This window comes from Lepisma saccharinum, chromosome 2, assembly GCF_977018435.1.
Source record: "Lepisma saccharinum chromosome 2, izLepSacc3.1, whole genome shotgun sequence".
NCBI classification, from domain to species: domain Eukaryota; kingdom Metazoa; phylum Arthropoda; class Insecta; order Zygentoma; family Lepismatidae; genus Lepisma; species Lepisma saccharinum.
This window is the reverse complement of record NC_139230.1, coordinates 27697450-27721180: the sequence shown is the minus strand read 5'-3', so window position 1 is coordinate 27721180 and position 23731 is coordinate 27697450. Positions and strand designations below refer to the sequence as shown.

The window sequence follows — 23731 nt, the reverse complement described above, 5'->3', positions numbered from 1 at the left end:
TTATCGTGCTCTTTCCATCGAATCCCCATACTCCTGCTAGTTTGCCTCACATATTCTTTCTTACACTGACATTTGATTCTATATACACCCTTTTTTCCTTCTAATTCATTCATTCAAAATACGCTGTTGATAGGGACAGGCATTTTATGGTAAAAGATCAAATATCAGTACAGAATGGGTTCAAAGCAGAATATAAAATTACATTTTGGTGTTTAAATGATGAATAATATCCCAAATTTAAGTAGAAAACTACACTAAGTACATAAATTAAACATTTCCATTCTAATAGCACATTGCTAAACTCCATATATATGAAATGCAAGGAAGTAACAACTCCTTGCTTCTTTTGCTTCATGAAGTCTGATAGTGTAGTAATGTGATGCAAAGAATCTTTATGTTTGAAATGTACATTGGATAGAGGGCTTTAAAAAGCTTTTATAGCTCTAAAGAAAACTTCAGGGTAATTCTATCCAAGTATGTGACAGAAGGAAAAATTCTGTCTTCAGTGAGAAAATCAATTCAAATACTTTACATATTTCTAGAGCTTAGATGATAATGGCACATATCTTGTATTTGTTCTTGCCAACACACATACTTGGATATTCCACAGCAATTTAAACAAAGCTGAATAGTTAGTTCCATGTGTTACATTAGTCACATGGTACTTTCTTTAGCAGTATACAGGGTGTACCAAAAGTCCCCTTACCCCCTCTTTGAATTGTAGACAAACTTGCAAAATGTTATTTTAACAGCATGCGTATGATGAGGATGGTATACCATTAAATCAGACCAATGGCCACCATTTACTCTGTGTGCACATCGCCATTTTCATGGCACAGTATTATTCGCCTCCAGGTGCGATGTGAAATCCTCCGTAACTTCGTTGGCGTGAAGGAAGCAAACGCACTGCGAACAGCTTCTTGAAGTTCCTTAGTTGTCCGATAACAATTATGGGCGATTTTATGTTTGATGTGCCCCCATAGCGCATTATCACAAGATGTCAGATTTGGACTTCGGGGTGGCCATTTTAAGGGTGTTGGTAAATTTCGCGTTCCTCGTCCAATCCGTTTGTCTCTGAACACATCATTGAGGAATTCTCTTAAAATGGCCATCCCGAAATCCAGATCTGCGATCTTATGTTACGGAGGATTTCACATCGCACCTGGAGGCAAATAATACTGTGCCATGAAAATGGCGGTGTGCACACAGATCCTCTGGAGTAAATAGTGGTCATTGGTCTGATTTAATGGTATACCATCCTACACATGCTGTTAAAATAACATTTTGCAGGTTTGTCTACAATTCAAAGGGCAGGGGGTGGTTAAGGGACTTTTCTTAAACTCTGTAGATTAGTTTATTTGTAAAATAGATTTTGATTTTTTATGTAGTTTTAGGAGAATTATTAATTTTATTCAAGTGTAAAGAATTCAATTTTGCATCAAATTATTACTGTTCCAGGATTTTGCATAACTCGCATGATAATGCAAACTGTGAAAAGTGTGTAGGTAAATAAAATCTGAATTTCATGTTTAAGGGGGATAGGGACAATATCCCCTAGGTCCTTCTCTCTGAGACAGCTGGGAGCACTGTTGCCAACTTAACGGCTGTTCGTAAACTCTAGCCAACTCAGCCCAGGTCTTACGAGTTGATTACACAGACGTCACACGAAACGTCATGTTGACATCACTAGCGAAGCTGTTCCACCCTGCAGTTTACGAACAGCGTGGATTATGGTGTGTTGGATCGTCTGCTTGACTCTTGAGCATGTTTAAAGGCAGTTGACTTTCTTTCTTTGGAAGTAGTATTAGGTGCAAATGGCACTAAAATCTCACCTCTATATAAAGCTCGGCTACATTAAATAAATTAATAGAATATTTTGACAAGTTTTAGAAATTGGCACAAAAAATAATCTACTTTTTTCATTGTTTTATACTTTTTCTCTTCGGATACCAGTTTTTGCATATTTTTCCCATATATACATCTACGGAAACAATTATAAGATAATATTAACTACACCTTTTCCTCCAGCTGTCTTTCTGACTTACGAAGGCATCAAATAAATGATTGCCGGCCATTGCAAGCTGCTGCGTTGTGTTTTCTGCTAGTTTTCGTCTGCAGTCAGCCAACTCAGTCACTTACAAATCTTACGAGCAGAGTAAGCCAGATACGTCACCATGACATCATGAAGCCAGAAGTGGGCGGAGCTAGCCGTACTTGGATTGAGTTTAAGAACAGATGTAGTCAACTTCGGCTGACTTGGCTGGAGTTTACAAACAGCAGTTTAGCTCTTTTGGGCCACATCTGGCTCTTCCGTGCCCTCGTTTGGCTGGGAACTGTGGCACGCACACTCTGCCCCACTATGATGCCATCACTAGCCCCGGCCCACAAAGACCAACTTTTGCCATGCGCATACATTTTGCATGTGACGCGATATTATTATATTGGCTGCGTCTTCCTTACCCCTTTACCTCCCCAGCTACTTTTATATAGCGCCTTGGAGATGCCAATATTGTTATCTGGTATTCCCTTATTTTCGATTCATACAACCATCGGTTGATTATTGAGATGTGTGATGCCATCAGATCTAGACGGTGAAAACTAAGAATAGATAGTCATCACTTTAAAGTTACTGGTAATAGCAGCACCGCCCCCCCCCCCCACCCCCTTGACAAATAAAATTACCATGTGAGGCACTTTATCCAGCCTTCGTAAATCTAGCTCCTTGAAAGTCAACTTTAGCTCAATTTAAGGTGAAATTTAGCTCTTTTATGAGCATCAGGTTTGGCAAAACTGCCAGGATGGCCGTAGAAGATAGGGAGAAATGTATTAAGCTTATGGGGGAATTTTTTTTTATTAGTTTTCTTGGGGATATCAAACTTCCGATGGCAGAAAGAAAATGCATGGTCGGGTAAAGGATCCATTGAAGATGATATTTGCACTAGAAAGAGTCAAAACTCCCATTTGTTTAGTCGTAACTTGAATTTGAAGTTGTTTCTCCATAAGGATTCTGTAAATACTTATTCATCAATTTTTCAATCATGGTATCTAGCATAATAATCAATTTAGAAACCAGTTTCACTTGCAACATGGGGAAAAATTCATACTCTCATATTACGCATGGATATTCTTTAGTAGCAGTCCCCCTCACCTTAAGAGTTCATTTCATATTTTGCCCTCCTGACAACATATGGTAGAAAAATGTAATTCACACCTTCCAAAAACCTTTAACAAATGAATGTTACAGATCTTGTTTCCATCAAAAACTAAATATGCATGTCCTTACATATTGGTATAGGCCATATGTGTATTTGTTTATCAGTCAAATTGCTAATAATATTAGCACTTCAACCATTAAATTAGGCACACACAGGAGATGTACTATATGATATGGATGGGGCTGGCTAGACAAACCCAATTATAGTTTTGTCTTGCTTCAGACAGGCAACTACTTCCATTCAAATACAATTTATTACGTTAAATTGCATATTTATTTTGATTGTAACTTGAGAAATTGTATCGGAACATGCTAGGTGACTAATCATTGCCTTAAAATTCAGGATTCCCTGATGGCATAGTGGTAACATAGTCACCTTGTCATCAAGGGGTCCAAGGTTCGATACCTGATTGAGTCGCATTGCACAGTCGCTTGGATCCCATATTAAAGTGTATGCCCTGACCCAATGAGCCTATCTGTGCATAAAGTGGACCTAAAAAAAAATAATTGAATTTTAGAAAAGACGATCATTGACAACAAAAAAGATGTAGGAACTCAGAAAAATTAAAAATTGGTATGGTATTTGTTCATGTCACATTCAAAATTTAAGAGCTTTATTGTTATGAGTTGGTGCTTTAAGGCATAATATATAATAATTCTCTGCAGCTGTATTTATATATTCTTAGTTGTTTCTAATAATGAACTTAGCCTCACCGATGGCGCAGTGGTAGCGTCGTCGCCTTGTAATCAAGGGGTCCCGGATTTGATTCCCGGTGGAGGCACGTAGTGGTTCGGTGGTTCGGGTCCCACTTTAAACTGTAGGTCCAGTCCCGATTAGCCTTACTGTGCATGAAGTGGACTTAAAACAATAGATCAATCCATTCTAATAATGAACTTCTTTTTCACAAGATATTGCAGTTTTCAAAGTGGTTAGTAAAGTGGTCCTCCATTTTATATGTAAATTAATTGAGAAGAATAGTTACATAGAGAAAAGTTAACTTTTATGTTTTGCAACTTATTTATTTATACTTATTTACAGTAATTTAATGTATTATTTTGAAATATTAATGTGTTTTTCTCGTGAACTTTTCAATCGTTGTTTATTTGTTGGTTTTGGATATCTTACTGATGAGAAAATTTGTTAACATGAAATGTATTGCATATGTGTTCTCTTTTCTTTTATGAATATTTTATTGTTATTTATTTTTATCTCCATAGGAGGAAGCTATACCTTCCAGTTCCTCTGCAGCAACAAATCCATCTAAACCTGACCATGCCAAAGGCTCATCATCTGAAAAGCAGACGAAAGGATCTGCATGTGAGCAGATGAAATCCAACAGAAGAGACCAGGTTGAAGAGCAAAAGCAAGCAAAGTTGCCACTGCCCCAGTTCTCGCTCATTTCAGATTACAATATAGAAGATGCACCACCAATGCCTTCTTCATATATTAGGTACGGAATTATATAAAAATATCAGGCATGAATTTGCAGCTTAATTTGTAACAATTTCAGTGGAAATTACCATATTTCAGATTCTAATGGTGAACAGGTATGAAGTGTGACTGTAGAAAACTTCTTACATCACATGCCGGCAACATATTTGTTAAAACACTAAATTCACTCACAAACAGCACAATAAAAAACACTTAGGAGTTCTTCCAAGCTTCAACTCCTTCACGGAATCATCTTCAGGGCTGATCGAGGTAGACGTGGTTGTCGTTACACTGGTGTTACTTCCTGTGTTCATCAGCAGATGTCATTGCGGTCTCGCAGTGTTGGTAAGTCTTGTTGTGTTTGGAATGTTGGTTGGAGGAGATTGATTTTTGAGTTTTACTGTGTTGTACCAAGAAGAATAAAGATTTCCGCATAAATTGTCATTGAGATTATTTGTGTTTTTGATCATGTGTACCCCTTCCTTAACGTCTCGTTATATTTTTCCTTTTGCATGTGCAATAAAGAAAACACAATCCTGTGGAAGTTGATGGTTGGTTTCTAAGGCATGTTTGGATAATCCCAAAGAACTTTCTTTTCTGCGTACGTAACCTAGGTGGTCAGCAAAATGGTCTTTGATGGGTCTTTTGCATTGTCCTATGTATTTTTGATTGCATTCACATTTGATGCTGTAGATGGCAGAGTTTGTTAAGGGGTCTTTGTCATACGTTTTGAAGCCTACTAATTTTTGTCCTATGGATTTGCTGGGTTTATATGCTATTCTGTAGTTACGTTTTTGCAAGATGCGTCTGAGTTTGGTTATGCTATTCTGTAGTTACATTTTACCAAGATGCGTCTGAGTTTGGTTTATGCTATTCTGTAGTTACGTTTTTCCAAGATGCATCCGAGTTGGTTTATGCTATTCTGTAATTACATTTTTACAAGATGCATCTGAGTGTGGTTTATGCTATTCTGTAGTTACATTTTTACAAGATGCATCTGAGTTTGGTTTATGCTATTCTGTAGTTACGTTGCAAACTTTGTTTGCAAACTCAGACACATCTTGGAAAAACGTAACTACAGAATAGCATATAAACCTGGCAAATCCATAGGACAAAACTTAGCAGGCTTCAAAACGTACGACAAAGACCCCTTAACAAACTCTGGCATCTACAGCATCAAATGTGAATGCAACCAAAAATACATAGGACAATGCAAAAGACCCATCAAAGACCATTTTGCTGACCACCTAGGTTACATACGCAGAAAAGAAAGTTCTTCGGGATTATCCAAACATGCCTTAGAAACCAACCATCAACTTCCACAGGATTGCCTTTCCTTTATTGCACATGCAAGAGGAAAAATAGAATGAGACGTTAAGGAAGGTGTACACATGATCAAAAACACAAATAATCTCAATGACAATTTATGCGGAAATCTTTATTCTTCTTGGTACAAGAAAGTAAAACTCAAAAATCCATCTCCTCCAACCAACATTCCAAACACAACAAGACTTACCAACACTGCGAGACCACAACGACATCTTGACAAACACAGGAAGCAACGTCAGTGTAACGACAGTGTAACGACAACCGCATCTACTCCATCTGTCCTCGACCAGCCCTGAAGATTACTCCGTGAAGGAGTCGAAAGCTTGGAAGAACTCCGAAGTGTTTTTTATCATGCTGTTTGTGTGTGATTTTTAGTGTTTTAACAAGTACGAAGTGCTTGAGATCTTGTAATTTGCTCCATTCACAAATTTCCACTTGCTTTTCCGTTGGTGATTGCCTTGTATATTAAGTTGTTTTGTTTAAATCATAGAAATTCAACAAAAGTTAAAAATTGAGTGTACAGTTAACCAAGATCATCTGAGATGAGCACAACAATTATATACAACATGATTTCTGTATTTCTTATGAATTCCACAAATTCAATTTATTTACTGACACGTAATTGCTGAGACATTTTGATATTCTTTAGGTTTATTGAACGCTCTCCGGAAGAACTTGACAAGGAAATAGAGTATGACATGGACGAAGAAGATGTTGCCTGGCTTAATATAATGAACACGAAGAGAAAATTAGAAAATTTAGCTGACGCTACGCAAGATGATTTTGAGCTATTGATGGACAGGCTTGAAAAGGAATCTTACTTCCAGGTAAGCTAGTTTGAATTTAGTTTGCATACAAATTACTTGATGCATGAATTTTTGCAGTGATTAATAGTTGCAGCTTCTGGAATGGATGAAGTGAAGTTAAAACGACAACAACTTGAAGGAATATTATTTGAAAAATTCAAAATTAAGAAAATAAATTGATTTGATCATTAGATGTAATTATTTATTGCCATTATCCTACACTTGTTTCAGCTTGACAGAATTTCATACATAATAATAGATTAAATTTTGGTTTGTGGATCATGATAATGTGATGTGCATTAATTGTATAGTTCTGAAATAAGTTTATTTAAAAGAAAAATCACAACAGGTTTTTAGGAGTAGAAGATAATTTTAGTGCCAGTTTCTAAATTTGATCAATTGACACAAACTTCTTACAACTCAAATCGAAGGACTAACATAAACTCAAACAGTACACAGAATATACAAAAATGATATGATTCCATTTGAACCACACAAAAGCAATTTTGCAGATTGAAGCTTTATAAAGTTACTTTCCTCGAATGTATCCACAAAATATGATAACACTATTGTCAGTTATTGTAGACTATTAATGAGACTTGCTTCAAATATGGGTTTGTTCAATTCAGATAGTTAAATCTGGGAAATTGATATGTTCATGGGGTAGGATGAAAAACTGGAATTTACTATTTACCTTCGAACGTGCATTGTGTTTGCCAGAACTTTGTATTTAAGCAAGACAAAGTGAAAGAAGCACGTGATGCTGTGAAATTTTCATAGTTATGTATTGAAATTAATTGGAATATATGCCTGTGTGTAGTCGCTACAAAACTATATAAGCATATTTTATTAGTCCAGTAATTAAAAATTTAAATAATAATGAGAAATATTTACATAAAACAAATTTAAAAGCAAGTAAAATATGAATTAGATTGAGATTTCTGGGGTACAAGGGAATTTGTGCTAAACTATAATTGTCTCGGGTATGCTACAGTGTACTTGTGGTAATGTCACCAGAATTACAATCAGTATCTTTGTAAATCGTAGTTCCTTCTCTGTATCTCTCTTACATTTCATTCACTGTTCTGTTAGTGATTTTATGTTAACATTGCATGTACAAATTCTAATCAATTGGATAAAGTATTTCACTAAGCTTAAATATCTTTCTTGTTACTATTTTAAATGACCCTATCTATTTGTTGCATTTGATTTGTTAAATCACTAATTACTATAATCACTAATGTTAATATATAAAGTAAGAAAATATTTTATTGTTTATTCCATGTTTCAATGGACGTTTTCATTGGAAGTCAATTACGCTTGTAAGTAATACATTTTTACTTTCTGTCTCATCATAATTGTGGCATTATATGTTCTCCAGCAATTTATATTATGTTTATCTCACAAAAAGTAGTTGTTTAAAGGTGTAGTAGTGTTATAGATATCTTGTGAAATAGAAATGTAGCAAAAATTCAGGAATGTGTGTGTACTTGTGTATGTCTTGTGGGAAGATTGTGAAGTGGTTGGGAAAAGTTGCCTTTTTTTCTGCTTTTTTTCTCCTATGTGTGCAAATCAATGAAAATGTATCAGCTTTCAGTATTTTTCTTGTAAAATACGGTGGTTGGACAAAATAATATGAACACCCACCTACTATGGTGTAGGACCACGTTTGGCTTTGAGAACAGTCTCAATCCTCCTGAGAATGGATGCATACAAATCCTGGATGGTAGTCACTGGGGTGTTATACCATTCCTCAACAAGAAACTGCTCCAATTCCTTGAGATTGGCTGGTGGAGGGAAACAGACTTGTACTCTGGTTTCCAATACTGACCACAATGGCTCGATAATAATATTCAAATCAGGCGATTGTGCAGGCCAGGAAGATGTGTAAGTGCGTCATCGTGCTCATCAAACCAATCTTGGACAGTGCAAGAGGTATGAATGGGGGTATTATCATCCTGGAAGATTGTATCCCCTGCTGGGAACCATGCCTGCGCCATTGGATGGACATGGTCACCTAAAATGCCTTCGTACACCTTGGCAGTTACCCTTCCCTTCAGTGTGACAATAGGACCCAGTGAATGCCATGACATGACTGTCCACACCATTACACTACCACCACCATGCTTTACTCTTGGCACCAGACAGTCTGGAAGTATGCTTCGGCCGGTGTTAGCCATACTTAAACACATCCACAGGTGGGGAATTGTGTGAAGGTTGATTCGTCGGACCACATGACATGTTTCCATTGGTTGGTAGTCTAGGTTTTGTAGTCCTGACATCACTGACATCTCCGTTTGGCATTGTATTGCATTACAAGAGGTTTGGTAATAGCGGCTCTGCCATGGATATTCTGTTTTTGCAGTTCTCGGCACACTGTTTTAATTGACACTGCATTCTCGACATGCATATTCAGCTCAGCAGTCACTTTGGTTGCGGTTGTCTTCCTCTGAGAGCCAACAATCCTCCTTAATGCCCTCCTGTCTCTCTCTGTCAGTTTCTTCTTCCTGCATGTTGTATGCTGTCATGACGCTAGATACAGTAGCTCGCGATACCCCTACTAACTTTGCGACCATTGTTACGGATGCACCAACTAATCGGGCAACAACAATTTGCCCTCGTTGGAAGTCTGTAATGTCAGACATAATGGTAGCGCAACACAACATGAAGCTGTTCACAAGCTTACTGGGAGCTCATACCTCTAGCCAGGGGATCATAGGACACGGAGAAAACAATAGACGCATTCCGTGCATGCCAGTGCAGTCATCACACACCTCCGAAAATGGGGCTCATCTAATCGGGTGTCCATATTATTTTGTCCAACCCCTGTACAAGTTACAACATGGAATTCGCAGCTTGACATAAGCACTTCTGAGTATTATCTTTGTATTTCAGTCAGTTTATTAAGTTTATCTACATTGTATATACACATTTACAAAACTACAGTAATTTTTTATACTTTTTGTAAATAGAATCTAATAGTATGATATGATTTTCAACAATGAGTTTGACACACAAACTTGCAAATAAAAAAAGAAAGAAAATATTGCTTCATGTTTTGAAAATCTAGTATCTAACCCCTTTACATTTGTGTTGAGCAAAAAAGAGTAAGAGTTCAATTATGTTTAGACTTACTGACAAATATAAAATTAGACTTAAAAACCACTGGCTCTAACGAACCTCTCGTGGTCTGGTGGTTGAGAAATGGTGCACGGTGTCCCTAAAACAGAAGCTAATTATTTTGGTCGTAAATGGCATAAAATCTGGCTTTTGTCAGAAAAATTTTGTTTTAAGTCCACATTATGATCTGATAGGTTAATTGGGATTGGACCTACAGTGTGACATAGGTTCCGAAGCAATGTGCCTCCATTAGGGACTGAACATGGTACACTTTGATTTTACAAGGTAATAATATTCATTTATGGCACTCTGGAGATAAAATAAACATTCAGTCAAAAAGCCAGCCTTTTTCCATCAACAGTACTCATCATTTTGGCTCTGTGCTTGACAGGTCAATCTTCCTTGTAGTAGCAAACACATTTTGTTAAGTATTAAACAAGGTGTAATGTTCAGATAATAGGTGTACTTCTGCATAAGTAGTGTGAATATTAAAGGATTTTAATTTTCCTAGAACAGGCATGTCCAACTTCAATCAAGTAGTGATCTACTTTTTATTATCACAACAGGCAGTGAGCTACTATTAATCGTTAAGCACCATAGGGAAAATATACAAATAACACAATAAATAATACAATAAAAGTAATGTGTGTTGAAATGAAATGGCTTACTTTTTGGTTAGTAAGACATCTGAGCCTGCATGTCGTTCACCAGTCTTTGGAAGTCAATTGAGTATTCAGTGAGGGCCAGTTTTAGGGAATCCTCGAGACTCGAGATGCTCATCTGTTATGTTGAAACGTTGTTTACTCTTCGTCATTTTTAGATAAGAGAATGCAGATTCACAGCAATATGTTGAACTGGAATATGAGTGCACAATTTCACTGCATCTTCTCAAATTGGGGAATTTTTCTCTGGGCACGAACTTCCAAAACATTTCTTCTTCAGTGCGACTCTTGAGGAAGATGTCATTTTTTAATGTTGATATCTCATCCTCAAGGAATGGCTGACTCATTGTGTAGTTTTCACTGATAACAACTGCAGTTTCTTTAATTTTCAAATCTGATTTGAATGGGAATGACAAGTATTCTACAACTATGCTAATTTTGTTGAAGTCACAGAATCTGTTTTCGAACTCTTGGATAACAACCGATTTTACTCGCATATTTATTTATCTGTACGAGCAACAAAGTATGGATATTTTTCCAGATGGTCATGCATGTTAGGAAAGTGATGAACAATATTATTTGTTAAATCAGTCAGCATTAGCTCAAATTTGGTTTTTTATGATGAAACTGTATGATTTCAGCAATGCATTTCTTTTTGCCTTGTAGTGCAAGGTTCATTTAACTTAATTTACCTGTAAAGTCGGCTAGAAATGCCAGATAAAATAACCACTTATCATTTTCTAATTCTTGTTTCTCGTCTCCCCTCTCCTTAACATATATTTGTATAATTACAATAGATAACTGCGATCGACTAAAAAAGTCCCGCAATCGACACGTTGGACATGCCTGTCCTAGAACATCTTATAATTTGATATTAACATTTTACTCTATATTTTATAACATCAACATTTCAATTTGGCTTGAGATACACAAACATGAACGTTTGTTTTGAGTCGATTTTATGCTCAGATATGCTAATGAGAATTGGATTTACAATTTTAGAATGAATTCTGAACCACTATGCAATATGTGTTTAGTGGAGATCGAATTCGCTACTCCTTGATTGCAAGGCAATGGTATTACCACTGTGCCATTGGGTGCACACACTTGAACATACACATGTAGCCTCCATGCCAGAATGCTTAGCACAACACACCTCAATGCCAGAGGTGCTTGGTTTGAATCTCAGTCTGTCCCTTCATCAATTTTATCATATCATCAGTCATTCTTATCTTTGTGATTAGTTAGAAGAGGTAGAAAAGTGAAGTAAAATAAACCAAGTCAATCACATTCTCATGTAAGGCAAAATAAATTAGTAATGAAAAATAATGTCTCTTACCTGCTACACCATGTAAAATTGTTTAGCTAGTTGCAAAATCTGACATTACAAACCTCTAAACTTAAACAAAAACTGCAAGGCAATAGGTTAGCTGCAATTGGCAAAATTGCCAAAATTTCCATTCCTTCACCCCCAAGAGCCAGCTTTTTTTGCAACTTTACTTCTGTGTACGTGAACTGTTACAAGAAGTCACATGTGGACTAAGTCTAAAAATAAAGCAAAAGGAAGTGTAAATACTGAAAGATTGTGTGCATCAGGGTCAGTTCAGAAAAGGGTTCGAATCCTGGTATGAGCATGGGTGTTCTTTGTGAGTGTCCCTCTATTAATTTCTTCATATCATCACCCATCCTCATCTTTGTGATTATCCAAAAGTGGTAGAAAAGCAAAGTAAAACAAATTAATCAAGTAATGATGGAGAAAGGAATGCAAACCTTCATTTAAACCCCCTTTATTCCACCTGGTAGCATTATATTGGCTGGTGTGAAGTTTGAAATTTGAAACTTTGCCATATTTCTCAATACTTCTGTTTCTTCTTTTGTCCTTGAGCGAAATACCAAGAAATATTTTTTTCCAGAAGTGAAGCTTATACATGTGTAAATACTGTAATTATTAATGTATTTACAGAGTTTAGAGTTTTAAATGTGTTAATTTTTTTTATACATCTAGTATATTTGTTATGGTGACATTGAAATGCAAATAGTTATGAATTACATGTTTGTGTGCCAAATGATTTATTTCTCCTTATTCATAAGGATGACAAAGTTAGTTATCAACTCTTTATTTCTAAGAACAATTTTATTACATTTCAGATGCAGAACAGTGGTCAAGTTCAAGTGCCCTTAATAGATGATGATGCTGTGTGCTGCATTTGTATGGATGGGGAATGCCAAAATAGTAATGTCATCCTATTCTGTGATATGTGCAATCTTGCTGTGCACCAGGTAGATACTGTTACATTGTATACAACTCATATGTTAATTTATTGAAACTGTTACTTTCTTGCATTTTTATCTGTATTGAAAAATTGCTGTTTTTTATGTTAGTTGTGTTTTCATTCTATTGCAATAGAGGTGCAAGGTATATCTCATCTCACTGTGGATACAGTGGAACAGTTTTCCCGAGCCTGAAAAAAGTGAGGTAAAAGTTGAACCCTTTTAATTTCTATTGAAATATCTGTAACACATTACTTCATAGATAAAACCAGTTTTTTAACTTTGGAATAATGAATTTTAAAATGTCTTTGTTTTTTGAGAATCCATTATTAGTAGAGGCACATATTTTTGGTAAATAAAAAAGCAAAATTTCGGTACAAAAACTGAGTCAATTTTGGGTTCAAAAGCGGTAAACAAAATAAAATATCGGTGTTATAGCGGTGATAAATTGGATGAAAAGTGGTATATAAAAGACATTTTGGTTTCAAAAATTGTGAATATAATCCTAAATTTAATTTAAAAACTACACTTATTCCACAGAATTAACATTTCACTTCTAATGGCTGCGGTGGCTCAGTTGGTAACGCATCTGACTACCATGCTAAAGGTCCTGGGTTCGATCCCCGGCCGGTTCAAATCCGGGAACTTTTCTAAGGATGAAAGCGGCCCTGGCGCCTACCCAGCGTCGAATAACATGGGTACCTGGGGGAAACCCTGGGGGGTAAAGGCGGTCAGGGGCGTGATGCTGATCACATCACCCCCACTCACGACCGGATCAAGAAAGTGTGTGGCGTTACCCCCACACCCCCTATACGCCTTCATGGCGTGGTGCTATGCACAGAGGAGCACTTGACTTTTTTTTTTTTTAACCTTCTAATAGCACATTTATGTAGTTATCAGTTTATTTCTGTGTAAAGGAGTTCATTTTTGCTTCTCCAATATTAATAGCAGAATTCATCAATTTTCCGGGAATTGCATAACTCTCAGGATAATTCAGACCTCAGAAGGTGTCGCGTCGGTAAATAAACCCTAAATTTCATGTTTGAGAGTTAATTTCGCATTTTGCAGTTCATTTCGCATTATTTCGTGACAAAACATGATCACAAAATGCATCTCACACCTTTCAAAAACATGAAAAATTAACACTACAACATGTTTTTTCAAATTTAGTTTTTTCGTCAAAAACGAAATATGCATGCCCCTAATTATTAGTTATCTGCCCTTTTCAAATGATGTTCTTTATTTGAAGTAGGGATGGGACCGATTTTTCAGTACTTGATCAGTATCGGCCGATATAGACATATCGGTGTATCAGTTTATCGGTAAAATTACCGATTATTTTACCAATATGATATATCAATAAATATCTTGATAATTTAGTGCAAAATTCTGCCATTTTGTTGTAATTTTTATGGATAATCTCCATGCCCTAATTTCTTAAAAAGTAAATGTCTAAATATGCAATTTCTTTTTCACTGCAGTCACCTTGAAACACACATTTATTAAGGAGGTCAATGAACCTTTTAGGTTCTTCAAGGACTATTTCTAATTTCGTATTGGATCGGTAGAATGTCGTTTATCGGTATCGGTAAATTTTATATCGGTACTTTATCGGTATGGGCCAAAATTTTATATCTGCTCATCCCTAATTTGAAGCATTCCACAGACTTATAACTGCAACTAATTTCTGATATTGCACTGGATATCTCGCGTGGAAATTTTTAATTTACAGGAGGATTTCAATAACTCGAAATTCAATGGACCAAGAAATGTTAAAATTCAAATTAAATGACCACGAGTGTTACAATAGTTCTTGTACAGTGCATTCAGTTTGGCTTGTGGCCGAGATAGCATGTGACTGCAGATGGCGAAGCATGACACAGATGCTGGCATTTTCGATCCATAATGTCCCACTTATTTTTACTTAAATAACTTTAGCATGCAGACAATGATATTTATATTGTGTAACATGTACTAACCTGTATTACAAGAGTTGTTCAAAATGGTGGCCAACTGTATTCACACATTCCAGGCATCTTTTGATGAAATTTTGATTAACACACAAAAGTTCCTCTTTTGTAATTCTCGTAGGTTCTGTTTCTCTTAATCTGAGAACAAGTTGCCTAATTGTTTCTCTACCTGAAGCTGCAACGCCAGGAAATTTCTTTGAAAATTACACCACGCTAAAATGAACAGAACTGTACTGCGAGCAACATGAGCATCAGACAGTGTCTCTCTTTGTGTGCTCTCCTGGCACCTAAACAATCAACTTTTGCATGTCAATGCCATGGCGCTTTCTTTCACAGAATGATCAAGAATAACAACACTGTAACTGCACTGACAATTTGTGTCTAGTGTTTAACGTTTAAGGAAGCGCATATGAGTAAAAATTACCATGTCAATTTTGATTTTTTTTTATCCCTTCTGGTTATTATCTTAGGTTACCCTTCTCAGCACCTTACCAACGAACCCTTCTGAGTGTTGCGACCTTGAATCTGCTGTCTGTTAGTTTGTTAGTTAAGCTCACAGGGCTGTAGAAACACTGCCTGGGTAAATTTCACCCAATGCATGCTCATGTGTTTCAGTTTGGTTTTCTCATTTTTGTCAATTGTGTGATTCAATTCAAATGTTCAAAATTAATAATATTATATTAATCAATGAAGGTATTACTAATTATTAGAGTTGTAAAAAATCCGGCTTTTTGAATGGGTACTTTTTTCGAAGGAAAAAAACAGAAATTTTGGCTTTTTTTGTTTTTTTACCAATTACAGCTAACCCATTTTACTTGAAGTTACTGTTATGAGTTTACACATTTGTAGTGACATATTTTACAACTAGGCTAGCTAAAAAGATTCACATCATGTAGCAGCCAAGAGACAGATATTGGCCATTCCCAGTAAACATATACTGTATTGCTAGAGGCACATATTTTTGGTAAATAAAAAAAGCAAAATTTCGGTACAAAAACAGAGTCGATTTCGGGTTCAAAAGCGGTAAGTAAAATAAAATTTTGGTGTTATAGCGGTGAATAATCACATCAAAAGTGCTATATAAAATGACATTTTGGTTTTAAAATTGTGAATATAATCCTAAATTTGATTTAATAACTGTACTTATTACACAAAATAAACTTACCCCTTCTAATAGCACATTTATGTAGTTACCAGAGTACTAAGTTTATTCCTGTGTAAAGCGGACCATTTTTGCTTCTCAAATACCTACAGCAGAATTAATCAATTTTCTGTGAATTGCATAACTCACAAGATATATCAGACTTCAGAAATTGTCACGTCGGTATATAAACAGTAAATTTCATGTTTAAAAGTATATTTCGTATTTTGCAGTTCATTTTGCATTATTTCGTGACAAAACTGGGTAGAAAAATGAACATTACAGCATGTTATTTCATATTTTATGTTTTTGTCAAAAACGAAATTTGCATGCCTCTATGTATTGCATAATGGTTCAGATACAATTTTAACCCTAGCTTACTGAGGGGGGAGTCTGTCAGGCCCACCACCACTATTTTTTGATTTTCAAACTTTTTGAAAATAAATCACATCTTCCCTAGGGTGTTCCCAATATTTCTATATTACTTTTGTTCACAAAAACATAAATGTAATGTAATTAGGCGGCAATGTGCACTCATGCCAGTGACAGTATACAATTGGTTGGTAACGATGGTAATTATTGTATTTAATTAAGACTGCACCTCTACAAACAAAAATCATTAATAAAAATTTATTATGGATTTTGTGAGTTTTAGTGAAATATATGTGAGATACTCTTGCAATAATTAGTTATTATTAGGGATGTACCGAAGCCGATTACAGATGTATGAAAATCGGCCAAAATTGACACATCGGCATTGGTATCGGAATCGGCAAAAGTCCGATATTTAAACCGGTACAGATTATACTAGAGTTTTACCTTCTAATAAGTTTTATATTCTAGTTTTGTAAGATTTATTGAAAATTTGGTTATGGTTCGTCATTATTGTAGAGTTTTTGTAATAAAATTATTGCAAACTGATTCAGAGGATCAACCTAACTATAAATCGGAAATAAAATAGTACACTGCTGAACCAGAATCTGCTGTTGTATTGGATATTCAAACCTGAAGCAAGTCCTGAGAAAATACTTGGGCATACCTGCTGCATCAGTATTCAGTGATTGAGTGTTCATTGTTGCTGAACAGATTTGCGTTAAGAGAAGAAGTAGGTTACTTCCTGAAGTGCTTCCAAATCTCGTGTTTCTGAAGTTGAATCTGGCAGAACAGGAATTCATTTTGCATTTCAAAGAACTGCCTGAGTACTAATGTTCAATCTCTTGAAAATCCATGTTCTTCTTAAAGGTTCACATAAAATTTTGTAGATGCAAATGTACATTCGCTTCTCTTGAGAATATATATGTATATACATATGATATGCAATAGAAATGTACATAGCAAATTTATTTTTGTCATGCTGAAAATAACATCCCATTTCTGTTTAATAATTTTATGTATCGGAATCGGTTAAAGATCGGCATCGGTATCGGTTCCAAAAATTATTGGTGAGTACATCGGCATCGGTAAATTTTCAGCTTCGTCACATCCCTAGTTATTATTTTTTTGTTAATGATAGTAATTTTTGTAATTATTCAAATTAATAAATAACTGCACATCTATCATCAGGAAAGAAAGCAGTGATTCAATAATAAAACTGTTTTTTGAATTTTAATGATAATAGAAAGTGTGAGCTTGTGAGCCCCCCAGGTTATGCAAGTTTGTGGTACTGCACTGGTAAGCTAGGGTTAAAACTATTAAAACTAACGTGTAGTCTTGATGTGCACATCTGACCATTAATTGGACTTAAATCAACCTTTTGCATGTTCGTGTCTCAATTTAAATGATGGTCATAAAATATGGAACAAATGTTAATATCAAAATATTCGATGTTTCAGGAGAATTAAAAATCTTTATTTTTCACAACACATATTCAGAAGTATACACATTACGTGAATTTGTTGTATATGTCTTGTTTATCAGAGCTTTTAGAAGGACCTTTAGAAATAAATGCAACCTTTTGAACTGAAGCAACATAAGCTGCATGTGTCGCTTGTCACTTGGCCTGTAAAGTTTTCTCCATGAACTTTCAGACCACTTGGAAGCAGACCCTCAGTAATTGATTCAGCCTTTTGAACTGAAGTGCGACAACAAGCTACACATGTCGGTGCATGTTGCTCGGACTATACTGTTTTCCTCAATGGCGGGCATTGTGACGCTTTGGTCTGTTATTCTTGCATGCACGGTGAATGCATTATACTGAAGGTTGATTTGATTGATTGATTTGGTGTTTGAAGTCCACTTTATGCACAGTAAGGCTAATCAGGTTTGGATCTACTGTTTAAATGGAATCCGAACCACTATGTGCCTCCACTGGGTATCAAACCTGGAACCCTTTAATATCATACTATTAGATTCTATTAAAAACACATACAAAACTACTCTAGTTATATGAATATGTTTATACTACATAGATATATTTAATAAGCGTACCAAAATATGAAGATAACACCTCGAAAGAACCGCCATTAAAGAAAGCCAGCTTTTTTTTAAAACACTGTTTATGTCTAGCTATGAATTTCATATTGTAAATTGTATTTTATGTTTAGAAATTAGTGTCTATTTTACAGTAGGGAGATAAACAGAAACCATGGGACAGGAAAAATACTGCCAACTCCTGTACTTGCAGTGATTTGACACACTTTTGTGAAAAAAAGCCACGGAAAAAACTCTGTTTTTTTTCCCAAAACGAGCCTGTTTTTTCCCCAAAAAGAGCCTGTTTTTTCCCCCAAAAAATAGCAGTTTTTTTTTCGACCACTTCCAACTCTACTAATTATACATGCCATAGAACAATTAAAATTTGGACTGCAGTCACACGCTATCTTGGCCCTGAGTTAAACTGAATGCACTGTATTTTGAAAGTACCGTGCGTTCATTTCGATCTTTAGCCGAGAGATTCGGGAGAAGTGTGGCGGGCATCGCTGACGGAGATGCCGACATTTGCAGCCTGTAATGCCCGCTTATTTTTATGGACATATGCAGACATTTATATACATATTGCAAAACGAGCACTAACCTGTGTTATAACATGCAAAAGTTCTTCTATAATTCATCCAAGTTCTGCCCTTATATACACAAATAAATAAGCTTTAGAAACAATGTTAAGAGCCACAGATACTGAAACATTTTAATCATAGTTTTGACCAGTAACGTCCTGCTTAAGCTTATATACTTGAAAGAGTTTTGTGTCGATGGGGATCGTTTGGAGGTTTCGAATTTGCAACACTGTATCAAGATTACGCTTCAGACGAAACCGTTAAAAGTCAATGGTTTTCGTGAGCTTCCTTGCAATCCGAAATCTCCGAGCTCGAGTTTTTTGTTCCTTTGCGAATAGATGAAGACAGAGCTGTGAATACAGTGGCGAGCAGATGTAAACCTAGATCGTGTTAATTTCGTACTGTCCGCAAGAGTGTTATTCTTGGTTACTTGCCGTTATTTGTTTGTTATTGCAGTGTGTATGTGTGTTGTGTCAGTGAGAGGATTGGAATGCCAGCCGCAAGGTTCACGTTAGAACAAAGAATTTTTATGTATGACACTTACGTGAAAACAGACTCGTGTCGAGACATGTGTAGGCAATTTGCACAGAAATTCCCTGGCGTTTCACCTCCACATAGAGATATGGTTAGACATCTTGTCCTTAAATTACGAGAAACTGGATCGTTAAATTTTAAAACACCTAAGCAAAAACGACGGATTCTAACCGAAGCAAAACTCGATGAAATTGGTGCAGCGTTAGAACGTTATCCAAACAAACCTCTATGCCGTGTTTCACAGGAGATGGGCGTGTCAAAATCATCAGCACATACAGCCACTAAGCTACTAAAATTAAAACCGTACTCTTATAACACAGGTTAGTGCTCGTTTTGCAATATTTATATAAATGTCTGCATATGTCCATTAAAATAAGCGGGCATTAAAGGCTGCAAATGTCGGCATCTCCGTCAGCGCCGCCCGCCACGCTTCTCCCGATCTCTCGGCTGAAGATCGAAATGAACGCACGGTAGAAATAAACTAGAGATTACATTGTTCCTACAAAAATTGGCAAGAAGCTGAAATAAACACTATAATCTAGAAATTTAAGTGAAAAATGCAGTGATATTGTGGACGTCTTTGTGTATTATGACGACATCTTGTGTGTGGGCTCCTTTGAAGCCTTACAGAGGGCAGTGCAACGTGTGCTTCAATCCACAGTGCGGGTTAATATCTCTAAAAGTGTTCTCTCCCCTGTGCGCGCCTTGACCTACTTGGGTCTGGAAATTTCTGTGGACCATATGCATATCACTATGCCTCCCAAATACATTTCTCTTCTGCGGCATGTGCCCCCGCAGTTGTTAGCCTATCGGCGGATACGACGCATATTGCGAGGTTATATTACCTGGGCAGTGGGCATTAAAGGCTGCAAATGTCGGCATCTCCGTCAGCGCCGCCCGCCACGCTTCTCCCGATCTCTCGGCTGAAGATCGAAATGAACGCACGGTAGAAATAAACTAGAGATTACATTGTTCCTACAAAAATTGGCAAGAAGCTGAAATAAACACTATAATCTAGAAATTTAAGTGAAAAATGCAGGCTTCACCAGGGCTTGAACCTTCTCTGGTACAACGTGGATCTAGTGTATATCTTTGTCATATCTAGACTCAACATCATTGGTTGGAATTTTCTAAAATTAATGCCAATTATATTTGTTTTGGACTTGTTTTATTATTCCACAGGAATGCTACGGAGTGCCTTACATTCCAGAGGGTCAGTGGCTGTGTCGTCGTTGCATTCAATCTCCATCACGTGCAGTGGATTGCTCATTGTGTCCAAATAAAGGTGGAGCCTTCAAACAGACGGACGATGGAAGGTGGGCTCATGTTGTCTGTGCCTTATGGATTCCAGAAGTGAGCTTTGCAAACACGGTAAGGAAGGCCTGTAGAACAAACGCTGGTGGCTCAAAATGAGAATAAAAATAATGTTTTATTTTAAAAATCACATTGTGTTATTGCTAAGTAGATTGCACTTTTTAAAATATCCACATATTACACAATTAAACATTCACATCATATTAGGTGTATTCATAATTTTCACCTTTTCATCATGTATGTGAGAGCTATTGCATATTATAAAGACATCTATTTTTCAGCTTGCATTTTGCCACAGAAATAATCTAGAATTTGGGATTTTGCATGACTTTTAGGATTATCCAGATGAGGGGGAAGTGTTATGCTGACAAATTTATATGCAAACTTATGGATATTTTTAACTTTCTTTGTATTAAGGAAACTATGAAATAAACCATTAAAGTGGTTTGGTTTATGATATAAAACATTTTGACCTTGTTTTTAAGGCTTTCTTCAGGCTCTCCAAGAAGACTTTAAAAACTCACAACATTGGTTAAAATGTAAAAAGTTTGAGAAGAGAGAAATAGGAAGGTTGAAAATTGGCAGCAAACTGAGGAATGCTCTGTCATACTGGGTACTTGCAAGTTCTTTAAAGTAAATAATAATAATAATGTGGTTATGCAAGCATTCAAAAAGTGTGAAAGTTTATATTATTACAGTCTTCAGTTACCTGTATCAGTATGTTTCAAAGTAGTAGTGGTTTAGTTGTGATTGCAGCGATATAAAAAGTTTAGAAATCATTCTTGAGTAAGGACAGTTTCTAAGAGCAGCTGTAGTTTAGTGGTTGAGAAGTCTGACTGCCACGCGGGAGACCTAGGTTCAATTCCCAGCATGGGTGACCTTAGGTTGGAATTGTTTGCGAATGTTCCTGCATTTGGCTCCAGTATTCACTCAGCCTCTAATCAGCATGTACCCGCTAGGGCAAAAATGGCTGGTGTTTTGTGTTCCACCATACCTGAAATCAAGAATATGTGGGGGCCCTACTTCTTTGCCCCAAATTACCTTCATGGCAGGTTGCAATGAACAGCGGGGGATAACGTATAGCAGCTAAGAATATTTTCAATAAAATATTGTTTTTACTTTCAGGTGTTTCTAGAACCAATCGACAACATTGACAATATTCCTCCTGCCAGATGGAAGCTGACATGTTACATTTGTAAGCAGAGAGGTGTTGGTGCATGTATCCAGTGTCATAAGACAAATTGCTACATAGGTAGGAATGTATAAAACTATATTTCTGTGATTAAGTATTTTGATTACATCCTTGTTATCGAATAATAAATTATGGACAATTTTTATTGTGAAGTTATTCTGAGAATACCAAATGTTAATGAACTTTAACTACAAGCAGAAATTTTGGCTGGAGTGTTATTAAGGCTTGGTGTATATGGTATTTTGCATATTTTTTCATAATAGAGTTGTATGGTCAATCCAACAGCCTTTCTGCAAGGTTTATATCATCAGCAGAGCATCAGAAAATGTATGAAGTGGGAAAGAGGATTAGGGTAATGCAAGATTAAGTTCAACCCCCCAGTAATTAATATAGCATTTTACTAGGACCTTTATATTTTTTTGGAAGTTGAAATATACAAAAGTATGTTTAATTTGCAATTAACATTTTGTGTCCGTTGAATTAGAATTTTGTGGAATGTACCATAAAAACAAAAAGGAATAAAAATTTCAGTGAATAAAAGGATGGGAGTAAATTGGGGATGGTTACTGAGCAGCCAGGTTAAGTCTGGGGCCCATGTTAGCATGCATTCAGGAAGATAGAAAGAAAAGATTGTGATCTATTTCAAATTATGATAAGCATAGCACTAGTTCTTTGGACACATTTACATACCACATCAACATCTCAGGACTGTGAACATACCTTAATTATCTTATTACCACATCTCTCATTCCCATAATATGAATTCTAAATTATAGTTTTTAATTATTTTTTTTTGGAACAACATTCAGAATAATTGTATAAGTCAGTATCAGTATAGTTTTTATCCATCAGCTAATGTGTTAATTGTTACTGCAGTTATGATTGTTTTGAGTTGACTGAAATTTGAGAAAAAATTGTATATGTTCTAATTTTTATCAAAGAGAATAAAGATATTATTTGGTACGGTCAATAAATAACCAGAATGAATGTTGTACCAACTTACCTTTTAATATGGGTCGGCATACTTTCCTGCGTTGTTGAGGCAGGCATCCCACCACTTCACCAGATTTTTGATGCCCTGTCCCAGAAGTCCTGTGGCTGCTGTGAGCACCAATGGTGGACTGCCTCCTGCAGTTGTGCATCCGAGGCAAAGGGGATTCCACGTAGGATTCCCAACCCATTTGTGCGATGATGTCTATAGTGTGTCCAGCAACATGGGGACGTGCATTGTCTTGCAGTAGGATGACACCTTGTGACACAAAGCCACGCCGCTTGCACCTGATTTCAGGTCTCACCTCGTTTCGCAAGATGTCAGAGTACAGAGCAGCGTTCATTTACTCACCTTGCCGGAGGAAGCTACCAAGCCTTCTGCCATCAAAAACTGTATCATGGATCGCTGAACCTTCTTTGTGGCACCTGACACTGTGAATGCCATGACTCACCTCACTGAATGACTGACTGGTGCCTTGGAGGCAAATTGCACATACACAACCTTCTTTCCCTGCCAGTGCTGCCACCTAGCAACATTTTCTGGAACTTGTCTCACAGACATGTGGCATACCCCATCCTGGGTAAGTTTCATCACTCTGTCACTTTATTTTGCTTTTTCACGCCATTTAACCGGTTATTTATTGACCGTACCAAATATATTTTTTAAAAAATTACAAAACTGACATGGAAAAATACTAGTAAGTCTAAAAACACTAATTTTTCATGTGCCTGTTATGTTTTTAGTTTAAAATTTGCTCACTGTAAT

The 23731-nt window shown here is 36.3% G+C and overlaps 1 protein-coding gene across 1 annotated transcript in view; it reads left to right on the top strand.

Moving 5' to 3' along the window:
* The window catches only part of LOC145983968 (peregrin-like), a 115710-nt gene that overhangs the window by 13636 nt on the left and 78343 nt on the right, over positions 1–23731 (top strand). The window contains exons 4-9 of the mRNA XM_083117193.1: positions 4433–4665; positions 6625–6802; positions 8092–8103; positions 12712–12843; positions 20652–20840; positions 21909–22035. Of these exons, the coding sequence (XP_082973319.1) occupies positions 4433–4665; positions 6625–6802; positions 8092–8103; positions 12712–12843; positions 20652–20840; positions 21909–22035 (871 nt within the window). The remainder of the gene's footprint in view (positions 1–4432; positions 4666–6624; positions 6803–8091; positions 8104–12711; positions 12844–20651; positions 20841–21908; positions 22036–23731) is intronic.